The 20,699-nt window shown below is 43.1% G+C and overlaps 1 protein-coding gene across 3 annotated transcripts; it reads right to left on the bottom strand.

Moving 5' to 3' along the window:
• Positions 1 to 8,037: 8,037 nt before the first annotated feature.
• Positions 8,038 to 19,594, bottom strand: sla1a (Src like adaptor 1a). 3 transcript variants are annotated; one of them, XM_083783883.1, is made up of 8 exons: positions 19,465 to 19,594; positions 18,419 to 18,563; positions 17,390 to 17,480; positions 16,437 to 16,523; positions 14,290 to 14,393; positions 12,102 to 12,233; positions 8,983 to 9,115; positions 8,038 to 8,478 (listed from the first exon to the last, which is right to left on the bottom strand). In XM_083783883.1, exons 2-8 carry the CDS (start codon positions 18,528 to 18,530, stop codon positions 8,262 to 8,264), a joined length of 876 nt encoding a protein of 291 aa, XP_083640009.1. In that variant the 5' UTR covers positions 18,531 to 18,563; positions 19,465 to 19,594; the 3' UTR covers positions 8,038 to 8,261. The 3 variants fall into 3 exon arrangements, with proteins under 3 accessions (XP_083640009.1, XP_083640010.1, XP_083640008.1); XM_083783884.1 differs by having other exon boundaries at positions 8,038 to 8,475; positions 17,390 to 17,483; XM_083783882.1 differs by having other exon boundaries at positions 17,390 to 17,483.
• Between the last annotated feature and the right edge of the window lie 1,105 nt (positions 19,595 to 20,699).

Here is a 20,699-nt window from a genome sequence, read left to right on the forward strand (position 1 = left end):
TTAGAACAGACTGGTTCTCATTAATAGCAGATACACAATCTCACAGCGTGTCACTTTAGTCTACTTGCCAGCCCATAGAGCCCCATTGTGAACCCGGACATGTTGAGTACGGCTGAAATTATGACAATTATGAAAATTGCTCAACATATGCAAGTTGGCATCCGGCAGTTTCTACATGCTGAGGACCCATACCAGAGATTAAAATAGGGTGCATTTTGCATCCCAAAACGCAGTTTATAGTTTAGGGACGCAATAAAACAACAACCTCTGCATCCACGGGATGCACTACTGTACTATTTTTTATTCTAGTTAATTTTGCTAGATTTAGTTATAATAATAATTTCTTCTTCTGTTTTCTACATGAATATATTACCACATTATAACCATATAAAATGAAATGGGAGTTAAATGCTGCAATTTGTAAAAAATGGGACTCATCAAATGTCCCTGGGACTCATTTAAAAGACCATCCCTGCATCCTGGGACTCATTACATTGCAAACCTATTTACATCACTGCCCATACTAAACATTTATAACATAAAACATTGGTGTACTCAACATGTCCGGGTTCACATTCTGGCAAGTGGACTACTTTGCGGCACGTTGCGAACTTCTACGTCTGCTATTTTGGTATATTTTTATATGTAGTTTTTCCTTTTTTCCCCCACGAAAACAGATCATCTAAAGCTGTCAAGGTGTCTGCGACGTGATATTTTTAAGCAGTCAAACTATTGAACAATATTACTAAAACATATTCATTTTTATTGTGTTGTTTAATTGTTCGTTTCACAAATCACACCATTAGGACATACAGTAGGACTAGGTCATGCAATCCTATTTAGATTTAATCCATGGACACGCAAGGATCTCCCTCTCAGTTGGAGAGGAGAAGCATAGTAGACCTTAACCCCCCTTGTTTTCCTGCTTGTTTTCGTTGGGACCTACAGGCGTGCTGCTCACTCCTTTGTGCATTAATGGCTGACTGCTTTCCTTTGGTTTCTGCGTAACGACCGCATGACATCAAACAAAGCTCAGATGGAGAGAGAGGGGCCGGGGGGGGGGGGGGGGGGGGGTCGTGACCCAGCAGCCCCAAACATATCTCCAACCTTTTCTTGTGTTATCAGAAACTCACGTCGACCCGGGGAGGTTTCCTCTGTTCCTCCTACGACGGCATGCCCCACGCCGATGTCCATTGTTTCCTCCCATGCATTCGCACATAAATGTGTGATGTTTGGCCGGGCGCCGGACGTATTCCCTTTCATATCTGCATTCGTGTTACGGTAAAAAGGCCTGGGTGCCATTTCAGGGAAGAGTTTGTAGTGATATGCATGCTGAAGTATATCAAGTGTTCCTTGATGTGATTCATACCACGGCGTGTTTCCCAACACTTGAAACTTCACTCCGATGATTGCGAGGTGAACTCTCACTGGCCGTGGCAGCAAGCGAGACACTTCATCTGATCTGACTGCACCTGAAAGTTCATGGGATTTTTATCTGCGATTAACTCCTAATGTTTCATTTATGCTTCATTGTAACAACTAGAGCAGTGCCCAACAGGCACTGGCCTACTTGGGAACGATGCAAGTTGGAAATGCATGCCCCACCCAGTTATTATGTCTGTGTCCCTTGTATGTTGATTTGGGGGTCCTTGACATGAAAAACTTTGAGATGAAATGTCCTTTCAGACGTAAACTTCCTTGTTTACGGCCCGACTAAACTGTCTTATTTTTATGGCGCTCTCCATGGTTTCGATCAAAACGGCAATGTTCTGTCTTCATTTCTGACTTACTCTAGCATCTCATTTGGGATATTAACTCTTCTAGAGAGACATCAGATGTGACAGTGCGAGGCAGTAACGGAAGATTATGCCTCCTGGTTTTGGGGTGGTGGGTAATGGAATGGCTTTTCATAGTAAAATCTGCCTCATCTGCTGGGCACTCGAGCGCCTATATTTTGAAAAATTCCGGCGCACTGGAAGTGTTCATTTCAAGGACCCCCAGTTTGACATGCATTAGGCTATACAGACCCAGATTGAATGGCATTTCTGTCCCTGGGACCCCAATTTATGTAAAATCACTGTTAATTTAACTCTGAGTGTACTAATGGAACCAAATTGACCCGCTAGGGTCCATTTGGTTGCATTTGTACACTCTGAGTTACAGACCCATAAGGGTCTATTTGGTTTCTAACTATCTATAATTTAGCTATAGGGACCCCCTGGAACTCCCTCAAGTCCCCCGGACCCCTAAACCAATGCTATACACATCAGATCTTTGCATGCTCGTATGGGTGTCCACCTTTGCCCTTATAGCAGAGTGAATGACTCCACATGGTGAGATGCAGTGAGCGCAGCGCACAGCACAGCACGGCACAGCACAGCACAGCACAACACAGCACAGCACAGGCTGCATGTCTGATGATGTGCTGACTGGACAGCACTCCCAGCATGGTGCAGGCACGCACGCGCACGCACGATGTGATATGAGGACATCAACAACGTGGGGTGAGCTTGTAGGTCAGCATTTTTTGGGTATTTCGGTGCACTAACACTAAACCGAACGTCTTAATGTTTAATCGCTTAACCCCGACCTGAATCATTTTTTCCTAATTGGAAACATATGTCATATATCTCATATCTGTTTTTTTTTTCTACTACACACACACACACACACACACACACACAGTCACACACACACACACACACACACACACACACACACACACACACGTGCGCGCACACACTCTTAACTTCTCGCTGTTCATCAACACCACCACACTGTTGCTCAACTCAACTTGCACGCCTCTGTATGGCTTGGCTTTGTGTTGTTGCTTCTTGCAGATATATAATTTTTACGAGACATTAGAAGCAGATGTACAGCAGCACCGCTATTTGATCCCTTGTCCTTTTTTAATTGCCAGTCAGTGAGAAAGCGCTGAGCTTGTCTGTTGACTGCCGAGAGCAAACCTTACCGCACGCAGTCAGATGGCTGATAAACCAAACGTTAATGACTTGCGCCGTGGCCAGGTTGTTGCTGACTGGCTGCGTGGCACCCGACCTCGGAGCTTGTAAGACTACAGTACACACAGCTTGTACAGTACAGGCAATTTCGTATTTTTTCATATAGGCTGGGATAGAGCACTTGGACATTAGGGGCCCCATTCTTCTTTAGGTAGGTTTTACTAGTAGTATGGAGTATTTCCAGGGGAATGGAAATACTGACCTATATTCTCTTGTGTTGACCAAAAAAAACAAGATTTTCGTCCAGAATTCACTGGAGCGAGTTTAAACCCACGATCTGAATAGTTATTCTTATATATAGAACAAAACGATGTGGACACTCAAAGGTAAAAAGAGGAATGGCCTTTATTTAAACGCAGTTGCCTTTTGATTAAATAAAGGCCATTCCATGTGAGTCGCCTTTTTATATGTATATAAAAAAAACACTATCTCCTGTGAACACCTGGTTACTCGTGTTTGTTTCAGTTATGCTAATACGTTCTCTCTCATTGGGCTAACTTCTATCCGGTGAAAATAATAGTGAAATTAAACTGTTCCTCATCTTGGAGAACCATGGACTGTTCTGGGGAACAAGGTGGAGCCTGATACTGTGTGGAGTTGGACCAACAGTGACTTAAGTGTTCCTCTGCTTACATTCTTAGACATGTTTCTCATGCTGTGTGACTCAGCTGTCCTCCCTGCCTGGCCACAGAACTACAGATAACTACAACTTCTGCTTTGCATGTTTCCACTTCCAAGCTTACAGTACACACAGTGACCCTTCCTTATAAACCATTTTTTCAGCGGGTTGAAATGCACGTATTGTACAAACAAATTCAATAACCGTTTCACACAGCGGTAAACATGTTTAGCTGGATGTTGTTGTGCACGTGTGGATCTTAATGGGAGACTGCATGTCAAATCGTTCCTAAACAGCATATTTCACGTGCTATAAAAAGAAAGTGATAAGAATCTCAGGAGGAGCTAATGTGTGCCTACTGCACAATACAGTATAGTGAGTTTTTTATTTTTAGTATATAAAAATGTTACTTTTCAGGATTCCAAATAGATTTTGCCTCGGTGATGACTGATGATAAAAAGTTAACAAAAAAGTTATTTCTTAATTGGAATTGAAAAACTTAACATGTCAGTGACACTTTTTTGGTTTGGGAGGGTTCCGCACTAAGTTTTAACACTAGCATGTCTGAGAGATCATTTTGACCGTTTTTTATTTTTATTTTGAAGTTGATTATTTTTGCCCATGAAGCTTTCAGAATGTTCCCCTTCCATGACCATCATCATCCATCACCATTCCATCATCTCAGAAATGTTTGACATCTGAAAAAAATTCTAAATGTGAATTTAAGCACATGCTACTTGTGTTTCGAAACGAAACGAAATTTCAATAAAGAAAGTATTTTGCACCTATATGGTGTGCGGGCTGGCTCCATCCATCATCTACTGAAGTCTCTTTAGCCCAGCACCCAGCCTGTCGATGTGCATATTCTGCATCCGCCCTAAATATTTAGATTTTACACCATTTTGTTTTAATTCTTTGTGCATTAATTTTTTTATTTTATTTTTTCCCTTTTTTCGTTTACATATTTTTTTATCTGCCCGCAGCGCGAGATATTAGCTATAGTGTTATTGTTGACTGCTAATCTCATTTGGCGACCATGCTGAGTGATGGAGACAATAACAGCATGATGCGGTCGTGCTGTCATGAGATCAGCCGCAGAGCCATCGAGGCGCTCGTCCGGATGTTTGTTTGCAATAACGGGAATTTGAAAAAGGAACATCTAGTTCTTCCAAATTCTTGCCACGGACAAAATGTTTATCCCTGGATCGCGTGAAGGATTGTGAAAGGTTCCCAAAATGCTGGACGACGTGGAGTCTGTGCATGATGGTAGATTTAAAGCACGGATCCACAGAATCTCTTGGCAACTGAGTTGTCAACATGACAAAAAAATGAATGATGATCATCCCTTGAGCAAACTCAAGAGATGACGTTGGCCTCTTTCTAGAACGTTTCCACATCATCTACTCACATCTAGTGTACACACACACACACACACGCTTGGATTCTCTTCATGTTCACAGCGTGACCATTTGACATTTATTAATCAGGTACCATTGCAGTAAATCAACAGTGGAAAATAGTTTGTGCGAGCTACAGTATACATCGACCATGAACACACACAAACAAAGAAAGCATTCAAATCTCTATAGTATAGACTGATGTCATGATGCCAAAGCTGTTTGGTTGTTTTAGGCCAAAAGTGGTGTGTCCAGATTAGAATGCTCATCGCTTTCATGGACCCTTACGGGACTGTAACTCTGAGGGTGTGTACAAATGGAACCAAATGATGGACAGTATGGACATTTGTACAGTACAATCTTTTAGGGTCCCTTATTGGACCCTTACGGGATTGTAAGTCTGAAAGTGTGTACAAATAATGGACTCATTTGGTTCCATTTGTACACACTCCTTTAGGGTCCCTTAATGGAAACTGTAACAGTAACTATAACTGTGAGGGTGTGTAGTCTGTGTACAAATGGAACCAAATGGACCCATTTAGTTCCATTTGTATACGGTACACACTCTCAGTCGTGATGGTCCTCGAAATTCAAAAGTTCAAGAACCATCTGTATTGTAACTGCAAATGTGATGGAACTGGAATCCCGTTTCCTTCGGTTCCGGATCTGTAGTCCAGAATTCTTATCACAACTCTTTCCCTTCAGCTCATGCTTAAAACCCATCAATACCTGGAACGCATCTGTGTCTCCTTAGCTTTTAAACACTTTAACCATTATTTTAGCTGTTGAAAATTAGCAGATATACAGGCTCATAGCATGGCACAAAGTGCTGCGCTACATGCTTGTAGATCTGCTATTTTTTTTTTCATTTTTTCATTTTTGTATTTTTTCACAGAATACATATCATTTTGGGGCTCATTGACATTACATTGTTTGAGCACCACTGATATAGAAACATAGGTTTTTCAGAACACTGATTTAGAGGACATTTATAGAATCTGGTCTCATGCCTTAATGGGTTATCGGCTAACGTTTAATCACGTTTAAACAGTTCAAAGTGCTCATATCAGCAGGTAAACCTTGTACGACGGCCGGGGCACTGGTGGTTGTTTGGAATGTTTCACCCACCGTGAAATCAACCTATCTATACAGCTCACAATAAGGTTGGGCGATATGCCAATTTATTTCAACCGCCCATCGTCTGACCAAGAATCGGCGATTGACGATGTATTCGTGTCATAAAAGTAAAGTGAGAACAGCTCAGATCTACAAGCTCTTAAGGTGCCGGGTCCTGCCTGTTTTTGCATCTCCGTTCGCTAGGCGTTGAGAGCTTGTAGATCAGTCTGTTTCTGCTGCGCAGCCAGGGTAACGTCTTGCTCCCTTGCCTCCCCGCACCGGTCCGTCGGAGGCTCGGAGCGGAGCCCACAAGCTCCTGCGGCCGGGCTGATCCACAGGCTCTCAAGGCATCGCGTCCTGCCTGTTTTTGCAGTGCCGTTTGCTACGCGTTGAGAGCTTGTAGATCTGTCCATTTTTGCAGCGCTGGTGTCGGGGTTCGTTCACGTTGACGATCCCCGAGCCTATACAGTGGAGAAGTCTTGCCTCCCCGCACAGGCTCAGAGGGGCGCTAACTCTAAGCTAAGCGCTAAGCTAACGTTGCCCGAGCCTATACAGTATAGGCTCGGGGATCGTTAGCTTAGCTTAGCGTGTAGCTACTGTTTCAACACACTGAACTAACTTCATCTATACTAACACTACCAGCCTGTTTTTTATTTTTTCCCCCCGACTTCACGGGTGGCGCATTGGGATTGTGATGAGACACGAGACAGCAGTGTGCATTCTGTTGTGACTGTATATTATTAAACTGCATGGGTCTGGACTCCGGAGCTTAAACATGTAGGCTACAGCCTCCCTCGGCTCTTACGGCTGCCGTTAGTGCCGTTCCCCGATGCTGCTGAGTGCGGGGAGTCGGACTGTGGGAGCATACCATTATAACGGGAGGAGGGGATTTCCACCCGGCCGCTTGCTGGCCCAAATTGATTCACATGCTGCTCACACTTTACAGGTTAATTGGGCTAAATCGTCCCGAAAAATCGCCTAATAAAAATATTCTGCGATTGGATTCGTATATTCGCGATTGACGATGTATTCGTATCGTCACCCAACCCTAGCTCACAAACAGCACGTGATGCACATTGTGAGCTTGTAGATCTGCTATTTCCGCTGTGCAACGCCGGCATACAATGTCTGTAAATGTAACATATATCGTCTCTGTCGGCTGGAATCCTCATTCAAAACCGACGATATGGGCCAAGGCTAACCTCGTTTCTCATTTCAAATGGTCTTTTAAAACCAATCACAACGCAGTTTTCACGCCCTAGCGAGTGTAACCAGATCTGGCACAGATCTTCAACATAACTTACGTGGGCGGTTACTTCCTGTACTTCCAGCTTAGGCTCTTTATGTCGCAGTTCTTACACCAGGGTTCACGTCGCTTAACATCAATGTTTGATCAGTATCGTCCAATGCCATCGGTGGTGGTGGTGTGTGTGTGGGGGGGGGGTCAAGGATGCCCACTGTCGCCAGTTCCTCTGATCATCCAGTCTTTGTGATCATTGGGGGGAGGGGGAGCGTTCAGTTCCTCTGATCATCCAGTCTTTGTGATCATTGGGGGGGAGGGGGAGCGTTCAGTTCCTCTGATCGTCCAAGCTCTCTCTCTCTCTTAAAGAAATACCCCAAAAAATCTTATTTTCTATCTATTACACTCCCCTTGAAGCCTTGAATTCATGGAGATGTTGTTGTTTTTGTCGCATTCCTGAGCCAATAATCTGATGACCGGGTCATCGGTCAATAGGAGACTCAGTTAGAGGAGACTCCGGTCATCAATTATTGTCTTAGGAATTCGAATAAATAAATACAATTAAATAAAAACTCTATGAATTCACGGCTTCATGGGCTGTGTAATTGATAGAAAATAAATAAGTAATTTCCTCGGATGTTCTACGCCTGGAAAGGAGCCAGCTTATAGGTGGTTCGGGCATCTGGTTATCGGATGCCTCTCGAGCCTCTCCCTAGGGTGGTCCTCAATGCACGTCTCACTGGGAGGAGACCCCGGGGAACCCCTCGGGATCCCCCAGGAGGAAGTTACTGATGTTGCTCTGGAGAGGGAAGTCTGGAGCTCTCTGGCGCCGAGACCCGACTACGGATAAGCGGTTGAAGATGAATGGACTAGTCAAATTGGTCATGGTAGTCCTGACTGTCGGGCAGAGCGTAGACGGAGCGGCTCTTTTTCTTCCTACTGGAGTTCCTGGCAGCAGCGTCATCAGCGTCCTCCTGATTGGTGGAGAGGGACATGTAGGAGGCCATGCTGTTCCTCACGCCGTAGCTGACCATGTTGTCGGACGACTCTGTGCCGTCGGGACCCTCTGAGCCAATCAGCTGCCTGCTGCCGTGGGCGGAGAATAGATCACATTATTATGATTATTACTATGACTTTGCAATCATGTACGTCTGTAATCCACGTAACTCGAGAACCGCTCACCTCACCGACTTCAAATTTGACACATGCGTTCCACACCACCACAGGGAGTGCAGTGCCCGGCCTTGAGTCAGTGGGACACACCAGAACCAGCACTAAAGCCTCTGCCCGGGCTCTGGACAGGGCCCAAATTAACCAATTGATCATACCTGGTCACCCCTAGATCTCCATATATGGAGCTGGCCTGTTCTGACATAACAATAATGTTCTGACATCTGCATATAGACTCCATATTTGGGCATGCAAAATCAACACTATAATGAGGCATGCAAAATCAACACTATAATGAGTTCTTCACCATGTGATTTTGACAGCAGATTTAAAAGAAAATGGAGTTATCAGAATTGAACAGCATCGATCCTGCTTCCCGATCATCTTCTTACTGTTGAAATAATAGTTTTTTTTTTTTACCTGTCTACATTCCTCCAGTCAAAGTTGCGGTGGCGCATGGTGACAGGCGGGGTGTGCATGGTGGACTGGAGTGTAGGGAAGGTTCCTGACAGACAGGGAGAGGTGAGCACACAGCACAGGCCATCTGCTGCGTCTGATGCCACAAGGAAGAAGAGAGGGGAAGTTAGATGCTGTGCTACACACACACACACACACTACACAGTACACACACGCACGCACACACGCGCTACCAGTCAACAACAGGATGTAGCTGGCTGCATACTCCCTCCACCACAGGGGGAGAAAGTAAAGATTATACAACAGGTCGTTTTTCGAGGAAGCAATCTGATTGTTTGAAATGGCCATTAGCCGTGCTTAACGAGCATGATGGAACGCCTAATCAAAACAACAACAAAATCTCTCCCAGAGCAGAGCCGGTTGGATGGCTAGGCTAGCCGTTTTCACGGGGCATTTCCCCGTGTCACGGGGACATTTTCAATATGATTCTTTCATAGAATATATTACTGTTAAATCTGTATAATCTCAGTATCTAACATTACACTCAAGATTGTGTTTTACTGTCATTAATTGCTGCAGGAACGACCCGACAGGCGACTTCCATAGGCAGTGCAGAGAGTGCATACAGATGTGTAATATTGCTCGTGTAATATTATTACTTAAATATCAAAATCCTATCTCTCATTTACAGCTGCGTTCCTGCGTGAGAATATCATTCCATCTATGTGTGCCGGTGAGGTGGAACCAACTAGTTATAGCAAACCTACGTACATGAGTCAAAGACATGTTTCATGACTTGCACTCCCATGGATTCAAGTTGCGATCAGTCGCAGTGACTGCAGTGTTGATTTCGTCGAGTAATACTATGACGAAAAATATTCGTCGACTACCCTTTTTCACTGACGAAAACTAAACGGAAACTAAGCTATGGTGACAAAAACGAAGACTAAATATATTGACAATTGCGTCAACAAATAAAAACTAGACTAAAATGTTAGGAAGGGACTAGTGGACAAGAGATCCACTAGAAGTCATTGTACACTTGGTGGCATGTGGACAATAGCCGATTTACAAGCTCACAACGCGTCGGCTATTTTCAGCAAGTGTAAAATTACGACAGCATCATGGTCCGCCAAAACACATTTTAGTCAACTAAATCAACTGTAGATTTAGTCTACTAAAATCTTATTGCATTTAGTCGACTAAAACCAGACTGACACTAAAACATTACAGGTGACTAAAATGTGACAAAAACTAAATGGAAACTTTTCAAAAGACTGTGACTAAAACTAACATCTAAATTTGCTACCAAAAATAACACTGGGTGACTGATTCAGTCATTTGGATTCCATAGAAGCCAAGCATGTCTTCATTGGAGCATCATGTCAACCCGAAACATATTGTCTACAGTATCTACAAGCCCACAGCGTGTTCCAGTATGCAGAAGTATGGCGCTCACACGTTTACTGGTATCCTGGTTACTTAATAGTTTTCTTGGCACACGATTTGCGTGTCTATTTAACATTTGTATACTGGATTCATGCTTATTTACTCTGACATTGCGTTTTGTAAAGTCTTCTGGATGAGAGTGAGTGTCTGCTAGATGTGGTTGAAGCCACAGATAAGAACTCACTCTATTTATACATGGAAGGATTAGTGATTTCCACTGCTGGAAAGTAACTCGCTTTTAACCCTGCAAGACCCGGATATATTTATAGTTGCAAAAAATAGATTTCAACCTTACACGGCTTTGTACTACTAGGACTTTGTAGAATAATAATTATTAAAAACAATAATACATTAATAATTTACATTTGGAGGATATCTTTCACAATAGTTGTGTGAATTTCTGCCTCTGTGGGGGGTAATTAATTCAAATATCATGATCAATGGCAGTGCAAGACTAAACGATGAACATCAATGATGATGTTTAGGTGGAAAAATAACAGAAAAAATATATATTCATTAATTAAGTAATTAATTAAAATAAAAATGTTGCCCTGAAGCTAAAGGGTACTTTTACTTCACTGGAGTATTTCCAATTTTCTGTACTTTTACTTCTACACCAATACATTTCCGAGGCAGATATTGTACTGCTATATATAGATTTTCATTATTATTACAAAACAGACATTAAGCACTTCACCCTTATGCATTTGGCCATTTGAAATAAAGTGCATAATGCGTCACATCACAACGCATTGTGAGATCTAATCTTGTAGATCTGCTATTTTTAAAAGTTATACATTTGAAACCTTGAAATTTAACTTTTGGCACTTTAAGTACAATTTGAATTCCAGACCTAATCCAGAGTATTTCTATGTTGCAGTATTGATACTTTTACTTAATTGAAAAATAAAAAAACAGGAGTACTTTTTTCCACCACTGACTGCTTTTTGAAAGAAGCCTGCACACACAGTACTAATAAACAACATGATGTTAGCAAACACATGCCCACTCACTCAGAAATGCAAACAAGTTGCAAACCACAAAGCAATGGAGAAAGGAAAATGTCCTAAACACCAGATACAGTAATAATTACTTGGCCTATCCTTATCGCTGACACAAAGTGCACATCAGTGTTCACAATCAAGTCAAAGCTATATCTCGTTTCCAGTTGCGTTCCAAAAATATCCTCTCGGAGCCATAAGTGTGGGTTCACGCTGTAGATAAGAAGACGGATGGTGTGTGCGTGCGTGCACGTAGTAGTAGAAAGTGACAGTTTTGGATGTGGGTTGTGCATTGGACCACAGTCTGGAAGAGGCCTCCCTTTCCAAGGTGTTAATGTACCAACAGTCTTTAGGATGCTCTAACAGCTTGTGTTTTATATTTGGAAGCCGTGGCAATGCAGGGACAATTAAGTTAATAAAAGCTTGCACGCTGAGGGCTCTAATGCGACAGACACTTTATTGCACTAAAAACTAAAGCTGCGACGCTGCATGCCTGTGAACTCAGACTGATGTCCATAGATTAGTTGTGAGAGGCCAGCAGATAAACAGGAATGCCCAAGCCAAGAGTGTCTTGTTAAATGTTGAACGCAGATAAAGACTGTACGGGTGTGTGCGTGCGTCCGTGCGTGCGTGCGTGCGTGCGTGCATGCATGCGTGCATATAGACACCCACCAGAGTAATGGTTGATCATGTCTTCCAGGCACTGGAAGGTGAGTCGAGGAGAGATGTAGTACCAGCTGTTGTCCAGTCGGAAGATACGATAGTGCTTTATCTGTCTGTGTTTCACCGACAGGGAATACACGCCTGGGAACGCACAGCATAGGACACATTATAACACTCTTAATGCACGACATAGGACCCGTTATAATACTCTTAATGCACGACATAGGACCCATTATGACACTCTTAATGCACGACATAGGACCCATTATGACACTCTTAATGCACGACATATGACCCGTTATAATACTCTTAATGCACGACATAGGACCCATTATGACACTCTTAATGCACGACATAGGACCCGTTATAATACTCTTAATGCACGACATAGGACCCGTTATAACACTCTTAATGCACGACATAGGACCCGTTATAATACTCTTAATGCACGACATAGGACCCGCTATAATACTCTTAATGCACGACATAGGACCCATTATGACACTCTTAATGCACGACATAGGACCCGTTATAATACTCTTAATGCACGACATAGGACCCATTATGACACTCTTAATGCACGACATAGGACCCGTTATAATACTCTTAATGCACAACATAGGACCCATTATGACACTCTTAATGCACGACATAGGACCCATTATGACACTCTTAATGCACGACATAGGACCCGTTATAACACTCTTAATGCACAACATAGGACCCATTATGACACTCTTAATGCACGACATAGGACCCATTATGACACTCTTAATGCACGACATAGGACCCGTTATAATACTCTTAATGCACAACATAGGACCCATTATGACACTCTTAATGCACGACATATGACCCATTATGACACTCTTAATGCACGACATAGGACCCGTTATAATACTCTTAATGCACGACATAGGACCCATTATGACACTCTTAATGCATGACATACATGGGACCCATTAAGACCTGGAACGCATCTGTGTCACCTTATAGCCTTTTAACCATTATCTTATACATTAGCTGTTAAAAAATATCCACAAGCTCATAGTGTGTCACCGGGTGCCCCACTACAAGCTCGTAGATCTGTAATTTTTGAAAATGTGGCGCAAGTCTTTGAATATACGGTCTATTCTTTCACGGTGAATGTTTTTAACTCAGATCTTTTGCTTCTGGGGGGATCCCTGGAAGAACACATTTTCAGATGTGGGTCCGAATACGCGGCCGAATACAGATTATTCTGGGGGTTCTTGACATGAAAAAGGTTTGAGCACCGGTGCACCACAGAACACTGGAAGACATTATTTCTACTGTGAATGCATGATGTCATGTACAGTGCTTCATATGACACTTTGAAAAATAGCACTTCCTAATCTAGCAGTTCCTAATCTTGTCCCGTAAATTATGACACACACACACACACACACACACACACACACACCGATGGAAATTATGTCAAGGTGTTACAGTAAATGGTTTCCTTCGTTAATTGTACAAAGTGTTATATTCTGCCGACAACACGCGGAAGAATACTCATCATGATATATTTAAAAGATCGACCCACTGTTCCAATGATTACTCAAGTAACCGTAACACTCATAAGTCACGCCTGGAGATAATTAAAACACGTGTTGGCCTCTGCATAATTAAGGCCTGATGGAGATAAAACACGTGTTGGCCTCTGCATAATTAAGGCCTGATGATGGCTCAGGAGATGAACCACGTGTTGGCCTCTGCATAAGGCCTGATGATGGCTCAGCACATCTGAGATGGTTTAAAGTACAGCCTTGATCTACACTAATGTATGTTTACGTTGACACCTCGACACACGCACGTTAGTATTACTGCCATGCTATGTTTATCTATGTTGAGATTTTTCAGAGAAACATTAAGACAAAGACTTCAGCCCTATTTTTGTTATTTTGTTTATAGGGACGCTTAGCGTTCATTTGTTTATTCTGAGACCAGATTCTACAAAATGACGGTTTTCTGAAAGAAATTGTCAGTGATACTCAAACTTTTTCATGTCAAGGACAGCCCCAGAATTATCTGTATTTAGCCGCGGACTCCCATCTGAAAATATTTTGTTCCAAGCAAATATTTGAATACTATATTTAAATAGAATAAACAAATAGCAGATCTACAAGATAAAGACAAAAAATAATGGTTAAAAGCGGTAACAATGGCATAAACCCACCTCTCGCGGAGGTGCTCTCTCGCACCAAGAAGGAGCCCACCCGGTTTCCAGGCATCAACAACAGCTCCTCCGCCTTCTGTCTGATCACCCCCTCAAACAGCCACCTGAAACCACACAGAACCATGGTCACCCTCCTGTCTGATGCTCTGATCAGCCCCTCAACCACACAGAACCATGGTCACCCTCCTGTCTGATGCTCTGATCAGCCCCTCTACCACACAGAACCATGGTCACCCTCCTGTCTGATGCTCTGATCACCCCCTCTACCACACAGAACCATGGTCACCCTCCTGTCTGATCACCCCCTCAACCACACAAAACCATGGTCACCCTCCTGTCTGATCACCCCCTCAACCACATAAAACCATGGTCACCCTCCTGTCTGATCACCCCCTCAACCACATAAAACCATGGTCACCCTCCTGTCTGATCACCCCCTCAACCACATAAAACCATGGTCACCCTCCTGTCTGATGCTCTGATCACCCCCTCAACCACACAAAACCATGGTCACCCACCTGTCTGATGCTCTGATCACCCCCTCAACCACACAAAACCATGGTCACCCACCTGTCTGATGCTCTGATCACCCCCTCACAGAACCATGGTCACCCTCCTGTCTGATGCTCTGATCACCCCCTCACAGAACCATGGTCACCCTCCTGTCTGATGCTCTGATCACCCCCTCACAGAACCATGGTCACCCTCCTGTCTGATGCTCTGATCACCCCCTCACAGAACCATGGTCACCCTCCTGTCTGATGCTCTGATCACCCCCTCACAGAACCATGGTCACCCTCCTGTCTGATGCTCTGATCACCCCCTCACAGAACCATGGTCACCCTCCTGTCTGATGCTCTGATCACCCCCTCACAGAACCATGGTCACCCTCCTGTCTGATGCTCTGATCACCCCCTCAACCACACAGAACCATGGTCACCCTCCTGTCTACGATTCCACTGTAAGCTGAACATGTCAACTTTTGGACAGAGTTTCTAAGTTAAAATATATGTTATAATATAAGTAGTAGTTTGGTGCCCAGAAGTTCTAAAACATCAATAGCCTACTGCTCTCGCTGCTGTTGCAGAGAGAGAGCCCACAAAAAAATCAATTCCAAATGTATCCGTCCAGTGCACACAGTCAAGTGAAGTTAATATTAGCAGCAACTGACGCAAATTAGAAGCTTGCTCTATATGAGCTCTCTAATGAAAGGTAAAATAGAGGGTAGAGTATCTATGTATGACCAGCAGGGTCGAGGCAGATGGTCTGCCCACCCCACAGCCAGGGCATGGCTGTGGTGGATGTAGTTCTTACCCGTGATAGACTTTAGCTATACGTGACTGTGGGGGTTGTCGTTCTTACCCGTGATAGACTTTAGCTACGTGACTGTGGGGGTTGTCGTTCTTACCCGTGATAGACTTTAGCTATACGTGACTGTGGGGGTTGTCGTTCTTACCCGTGATAGACTTTAGCTACGTGACTGTGGGGGTTGTCGTTCTTACCCGTGATAGACTTTAGCTACGTGACTGTGGGGGTTGTCGTTCTTACCCGTGATAGACTTTAGCTATACGTGACTGTGGGGGTTGTCGTTCTTACCCGTGATAGACTTTAGCTACGTGACTGTGGGGGTTGTCGTTCTTACCCGTGATAGACTTTAGCTATACGTGACTGTGGGGGTTGTCGTTCTTACCCTTGATAGACTTTAGCTACGTGACTGTGGGGGTTGTAGTTCTTACCCGTGATAGACTTTAGCTACGTGACTGTGGGGGTTGTAGTTCTTACCCGTGATAGACTTTAGCTACGTGCCTGTTGGGGTTGTAGTTCTTACCCGTGATATAATTTAGCTACGTGACTGTGGGGGTTGTAGTTCTTACCCGTGATAGACTTTAGCTACGTGACTGTGGGGGTTGTAGTTCTTACCCGTGATATATTTAGCTACGTGACTGTGGGGGTTGTTGTTCTTACCCGTGATAGACTTTAGCTACGTGACTGTGGGGGTTGTCGTTCTTACCCGTGATAGACTTTAGCTACGTGACTGTGGGGGTTGTAGTTCTTACCCGTGATAGACTAGCTACGTGACTGTGGAGGTTGTAGTTCTTACCCGTGATATAATTTAGCTACGTGACAGTGGGGGTTGTAGTTCTTACCCGTGATAGACTTTAGCTACATGACTGTGGGGGATGAAGTTCTCCGTTCCTGTTCGACTGGAGCGCACCTTCCACCAGTGAGCCTCCCTGCAGTGGTGGGAAAAAATAAGTACTCAATTGTTTTACTTAAGTAAAAGTATCAATACTGAAATATAGAACTACGTTACAAGTGAAAGTCCTGAATTCACTACGCAATGTACTTTAAAAAAATGTACGTAAAAGTACAAGTTTTCCAATGTCTATATTTATTTTAATAGCTGATCTACGAGCTTACAATGTGTCACATTGCGATGCATTGTGAGCTTGTAGATGTATATAGGGCTGAAGTATGTATGTATGTTTAAAATCTACAAAGCAACTCAAGTTTTTAAGTAAATGCAGTGGAGTAAAAGGAGTAAAATATTTGGGTTTGAGATGTACAGTGGAGTAGAAGTAAAAGTACTGGAAATTGGAAATACTCAATGATACCTCAAGTACCTCACAATTGTAATTACGTACAGTACTTAAGTAAATGCACTTAGTTACTTTCCACCACAACACAACCACAAACACAACGTTAACTACCAAACTTCTCTATACGACGCCCACGCACTCGAGAGCGTCAACATACTTCCAATATTCATTTCAAGTAGAAGTTCCCATTTGTGTTAAATCAAATCTTAAATGATGATTTGCAAAGCGCAAACCAAAGCTCTGGGTTAACTTTGCTATAACGTTATTTATTCATAAGCCCTTTAAAGCACAATTTGTTTGAATGTAATGTAATAATGTCATTAAGTAAAAAATCGGAGCCCACAGTGTGCGATTATCTTCTTTCCTTTATCTAATTTCTGTTTTGGGTCACAGGGTAAAACATTTGGGGATCACTGCTCTATAGTCTATATTGTGCATGGATGGAGCGTGCAGAAAGACAGACAGCGTGCAGTGCAGTCAGGACAGGAGGAGGAACTCACTGTGAGATGATGCTGAGCTTCTCTCCCATCTTGAAGATGGGCTCGCTGACGTCGGAGCACGGGTAGTCCTGGATCGCCATCAGCGCGTCCACTTCTGACACCCAGACAGACCACAAGCAGCAAGGTTAGCAGCATGCAGGTATATATATGTTGCACAGACAAGACGTCAGACAAGTTTGGCAAATGGATTCGTGACGACTGATTTAATTTGTCGCATGCAAAAGCTTTTAGTGACTGACCTGCTCTTACTAGTCTATTTGTAGCCTCCCTCCTCTCGTGAAAACTACAAATTCGTTTCAGCTGTCTGTGTGTGTGTGTGTGTGTGTGTGTGTGCGTGCATGGCTGCGTGTCCTTTTCATCCTACCAGTAGGCCACAGACGTATACCTCCACCAATTAGCAATGCACCGATATGAAAATTATTGGGTGATACCGATGTTTAAAATATCAATTTTGCCTATAGCCGATACTGATACGATATAATGTTTAGGTTTTATTTCCCCCTTTTGTGCCAGGGAAACAAATTCATCTTCAATACAATAAATATAAATGTTGAGAATCTACAGCTTTGTCGACTAAAGTTAACACAACACACCAACATAGCCAACGCAAAAGGTATGCATTAACAACAACAACAGATTAATATTGGTTAATGTCAGATTTATTTGCCGATGCCGATATTGACTGATAACGGCAAATATCGTCCAATACAGATATGTAGCTGATACACATTGGTGTATCCCTACCACTGATACGTTTTTGTGAAGCCCGTAAAAAACTAACGAATGGTGTTGGTGCTGTATATATGAAAGCATCATTGCCTTAACTTTCAGTGCTTTCACAGGCTGTGCACTAACGGAGTCATCACCTCAGGTGTACATTAACACTAGTTAGTTGCTAGTTTTGAATTTGAATCCTGAACAGTAACAGTTTTTGCACAAATGAGGTTTCCACCCGACAGAGACGACAATTCAGAAATGACAGAAAGTTATGATCTCCAGTGTAAATAAAATAATTCAGAAGACCAATACCTTTTATTAGTGTATTGTCATTGCCTGTGTTGTTGTTGTTGGCGTTCCAAATCGAACCTCTGATCACGTTCCCAATCGAACCATTGATCACGTTCCCCATCGCGTTCCCCATCGATCCTCTGTGGAGGCCTGTGGATCTACTGGCCTGAACACACACACACACACACACACATAAACACACAGTTCACCACTCAAGTCATGTACCGATACGTATTTTGACACGCATCTTGGCTCAGAAGCCACCCAGCAGAGTGTGGTTCTATAGTCATGGGTGTGTTTTGACACTTCTCTCTTCCCGCAAGGCTATGAAGTGTTCCGTTTTTGTAACTTCCTATATTTGCGGGGCAGTCAGTGTCTCTTATCTCTACCAGGACACTCGCTGTCAAAAGGAAACCTTGATGGTAATCACACCGCAAGTTTCCACTTCAGCTGCTCTCAGTTAGAGAAGTGACTACTCTTATCTCACATCAGAGACACAAGCAAACAAAAATCATTGTTCCTGAATCGCCCTCTCCTTTCTCCCTGACAGCTTTCATCACGTTGAGACCTAATGAGGCCGATTCCAATAAAATCTATTCTAAATACAACAGTTTTCTGTAAAAAAACGTATGTATGTTCCTGTATCAGTGGTGATACATTAATGTTTTTCATGACAAGAACTCCCAATATTTTTTTTATATTCGGCCACGGACCATCGTCTCAAAAGTTTTTGTACCAGGGACCCCGCCACAAGCAAATGTTTAAGTTAAAAATGTTCGCTTTAAAAATAGAACACGATTCAACAATTTGCACATAATTATGTTCATGATTTTTCTTTTTTCTTTAAATAACAGATCTACAAGATCACCAACACTGCAGATACATCATTGAGTAAACATAATATTTGAGCACTGTACTGTATACCTAAAATAATATTTGAGCACCATACTGTATACCTAACATAATATTTGAGCACCGTACTGTATACATGTTTAAGTAAACATAATATTTGAGCACCGTAATGTATACATGTTTAAGTAAACATATCTGAGCACCATATACCGTACCTGTATAAGCTGGTCTCTTACATGGAGCTCAATCCCAGCGCTATAATAACAACATCAAACTCGACGACAGAACCGTTGACCCGATGAAGACGTGGACGACACAAGAGTTCCCGTGAGGTGTCATTTCTACCGTGTGTGCTCCTACAGTATATAGATATCTATACAGTAGTGCAGCCTCCGAATGATGCAAGTTTTGCACCCTGGGCTGTGTACATATACGCATACTGACCTAGCTGGCACATATGCACACGCACAGTGTGGTGTGGTGACGGCTTCTAGCGCTCACTTCCTGACACGAAATGAGGAAGAGGTACCAGGGTGTAGAGAGAGCGAGAGAGAACTGTGATGTTGACTGCAAATAAACATGTTGACAGGCAGGCAGTGGAGGTAGAATATTTTTCAGACAGACTCTCACAGAGATTAGTTAATTTTTAAAGGAAATAGTTAACGTGGCATGTTTCTCTCGTCATTATTCGCCATGCACGCGTGTACGCAGCCTGAATGTAAAAAAATAAATCTGTCGATTGGAAATGTCCAAAACGGTTGCTGTCAACAGTTTTAACAGGATTCAAATTCAAAAGCATCAAAAGTACCAGATCCACAAGCCTGATCTGACACGTTTCGAGCTTGTAGATCTGCTACTTTTGAGGCTTTTTTGTGTGAAGCTGCAGTATTATCAAGTAGTAGGGCGTTGATTTACGAAATAAAACACAAGAAGTTTAAAAAATAAATATGGAGATTAGAGGTTTCTCGTTTTTGCCCGACAGTGACGACATAACCTTCCATGCATGGGAGGCTATAGTTACACAGGCTGGAACGGCATGGCCAAATAAAAACCTGGACTGTATTGTTGCCAAGCGTCTTGTTTTTGCACATGACAAAAAGGCCAACGTGGGTCAGCACAGCGTCTATAAATGTCGCGAAACGTCGAAGCCCTTCGGAGGAGGAATGCAAGAGAAAGTATGAGAAACACTATCCTCCACACTCTAATTACTGCCCATGTAAAGCCCTAGCATTTAAACCATGTGTGCTACAGTAAGGGGAAAAAAGAAACGTGCCTGAAGGATCTTTTTTTTTTCCTGCCATGGCAGCCAGAATCAAAGACAAATTTGACATGCATTTTGCGCCAAGAATGAGTTGTTGATGAGCTGCCTGTCACAAGCATACGTACGTACGTTGCACCAGTGGCTCTGAAACGTTTTTGGTTTCAATGACCCAACGTTTGACATGCATTA

This window comes from Protomyctophum parallelum (genome assembly GCF_964188405.1).
Source record: "Protomyctophum parallelum genome assembly, chromosome: 1".
Lineage (NCBI taxonomy): Eukaryota > Metazoa > Chordata > Actinopteri > Myctophiformes > Myctophidae > Protomyctophum > Protomyctophum parallelum.

What these genes read in the sequence shown, in the direction of transcription:
- sla1a (XM_083783882.1), bottom strand. Translation starts at nt 18,530, where the DNA reads ATGGGGAACGCGATGGGGAACGTGATCAATGGTTCGATTGGGAACGTG. An exon ending in GTAGCTAAAGTCTATCACGG is followed by an intron (nt 14,394 to 16,436) that starts GTAAGAACTACA and finishes GTGTGGTTTCAG; the next exon opens with GTGGCTGTTTGAGGGGGTGA. An exon ending in AGAGAGCACCTCCGCGAGAG is followed by an intron (nt 12,234 to 14,289) that starts GTGGGTTTATGC and finishes GTGCGTTCCCAG; the next exon opens with GCGTGTATTCCCTGTCGGTG.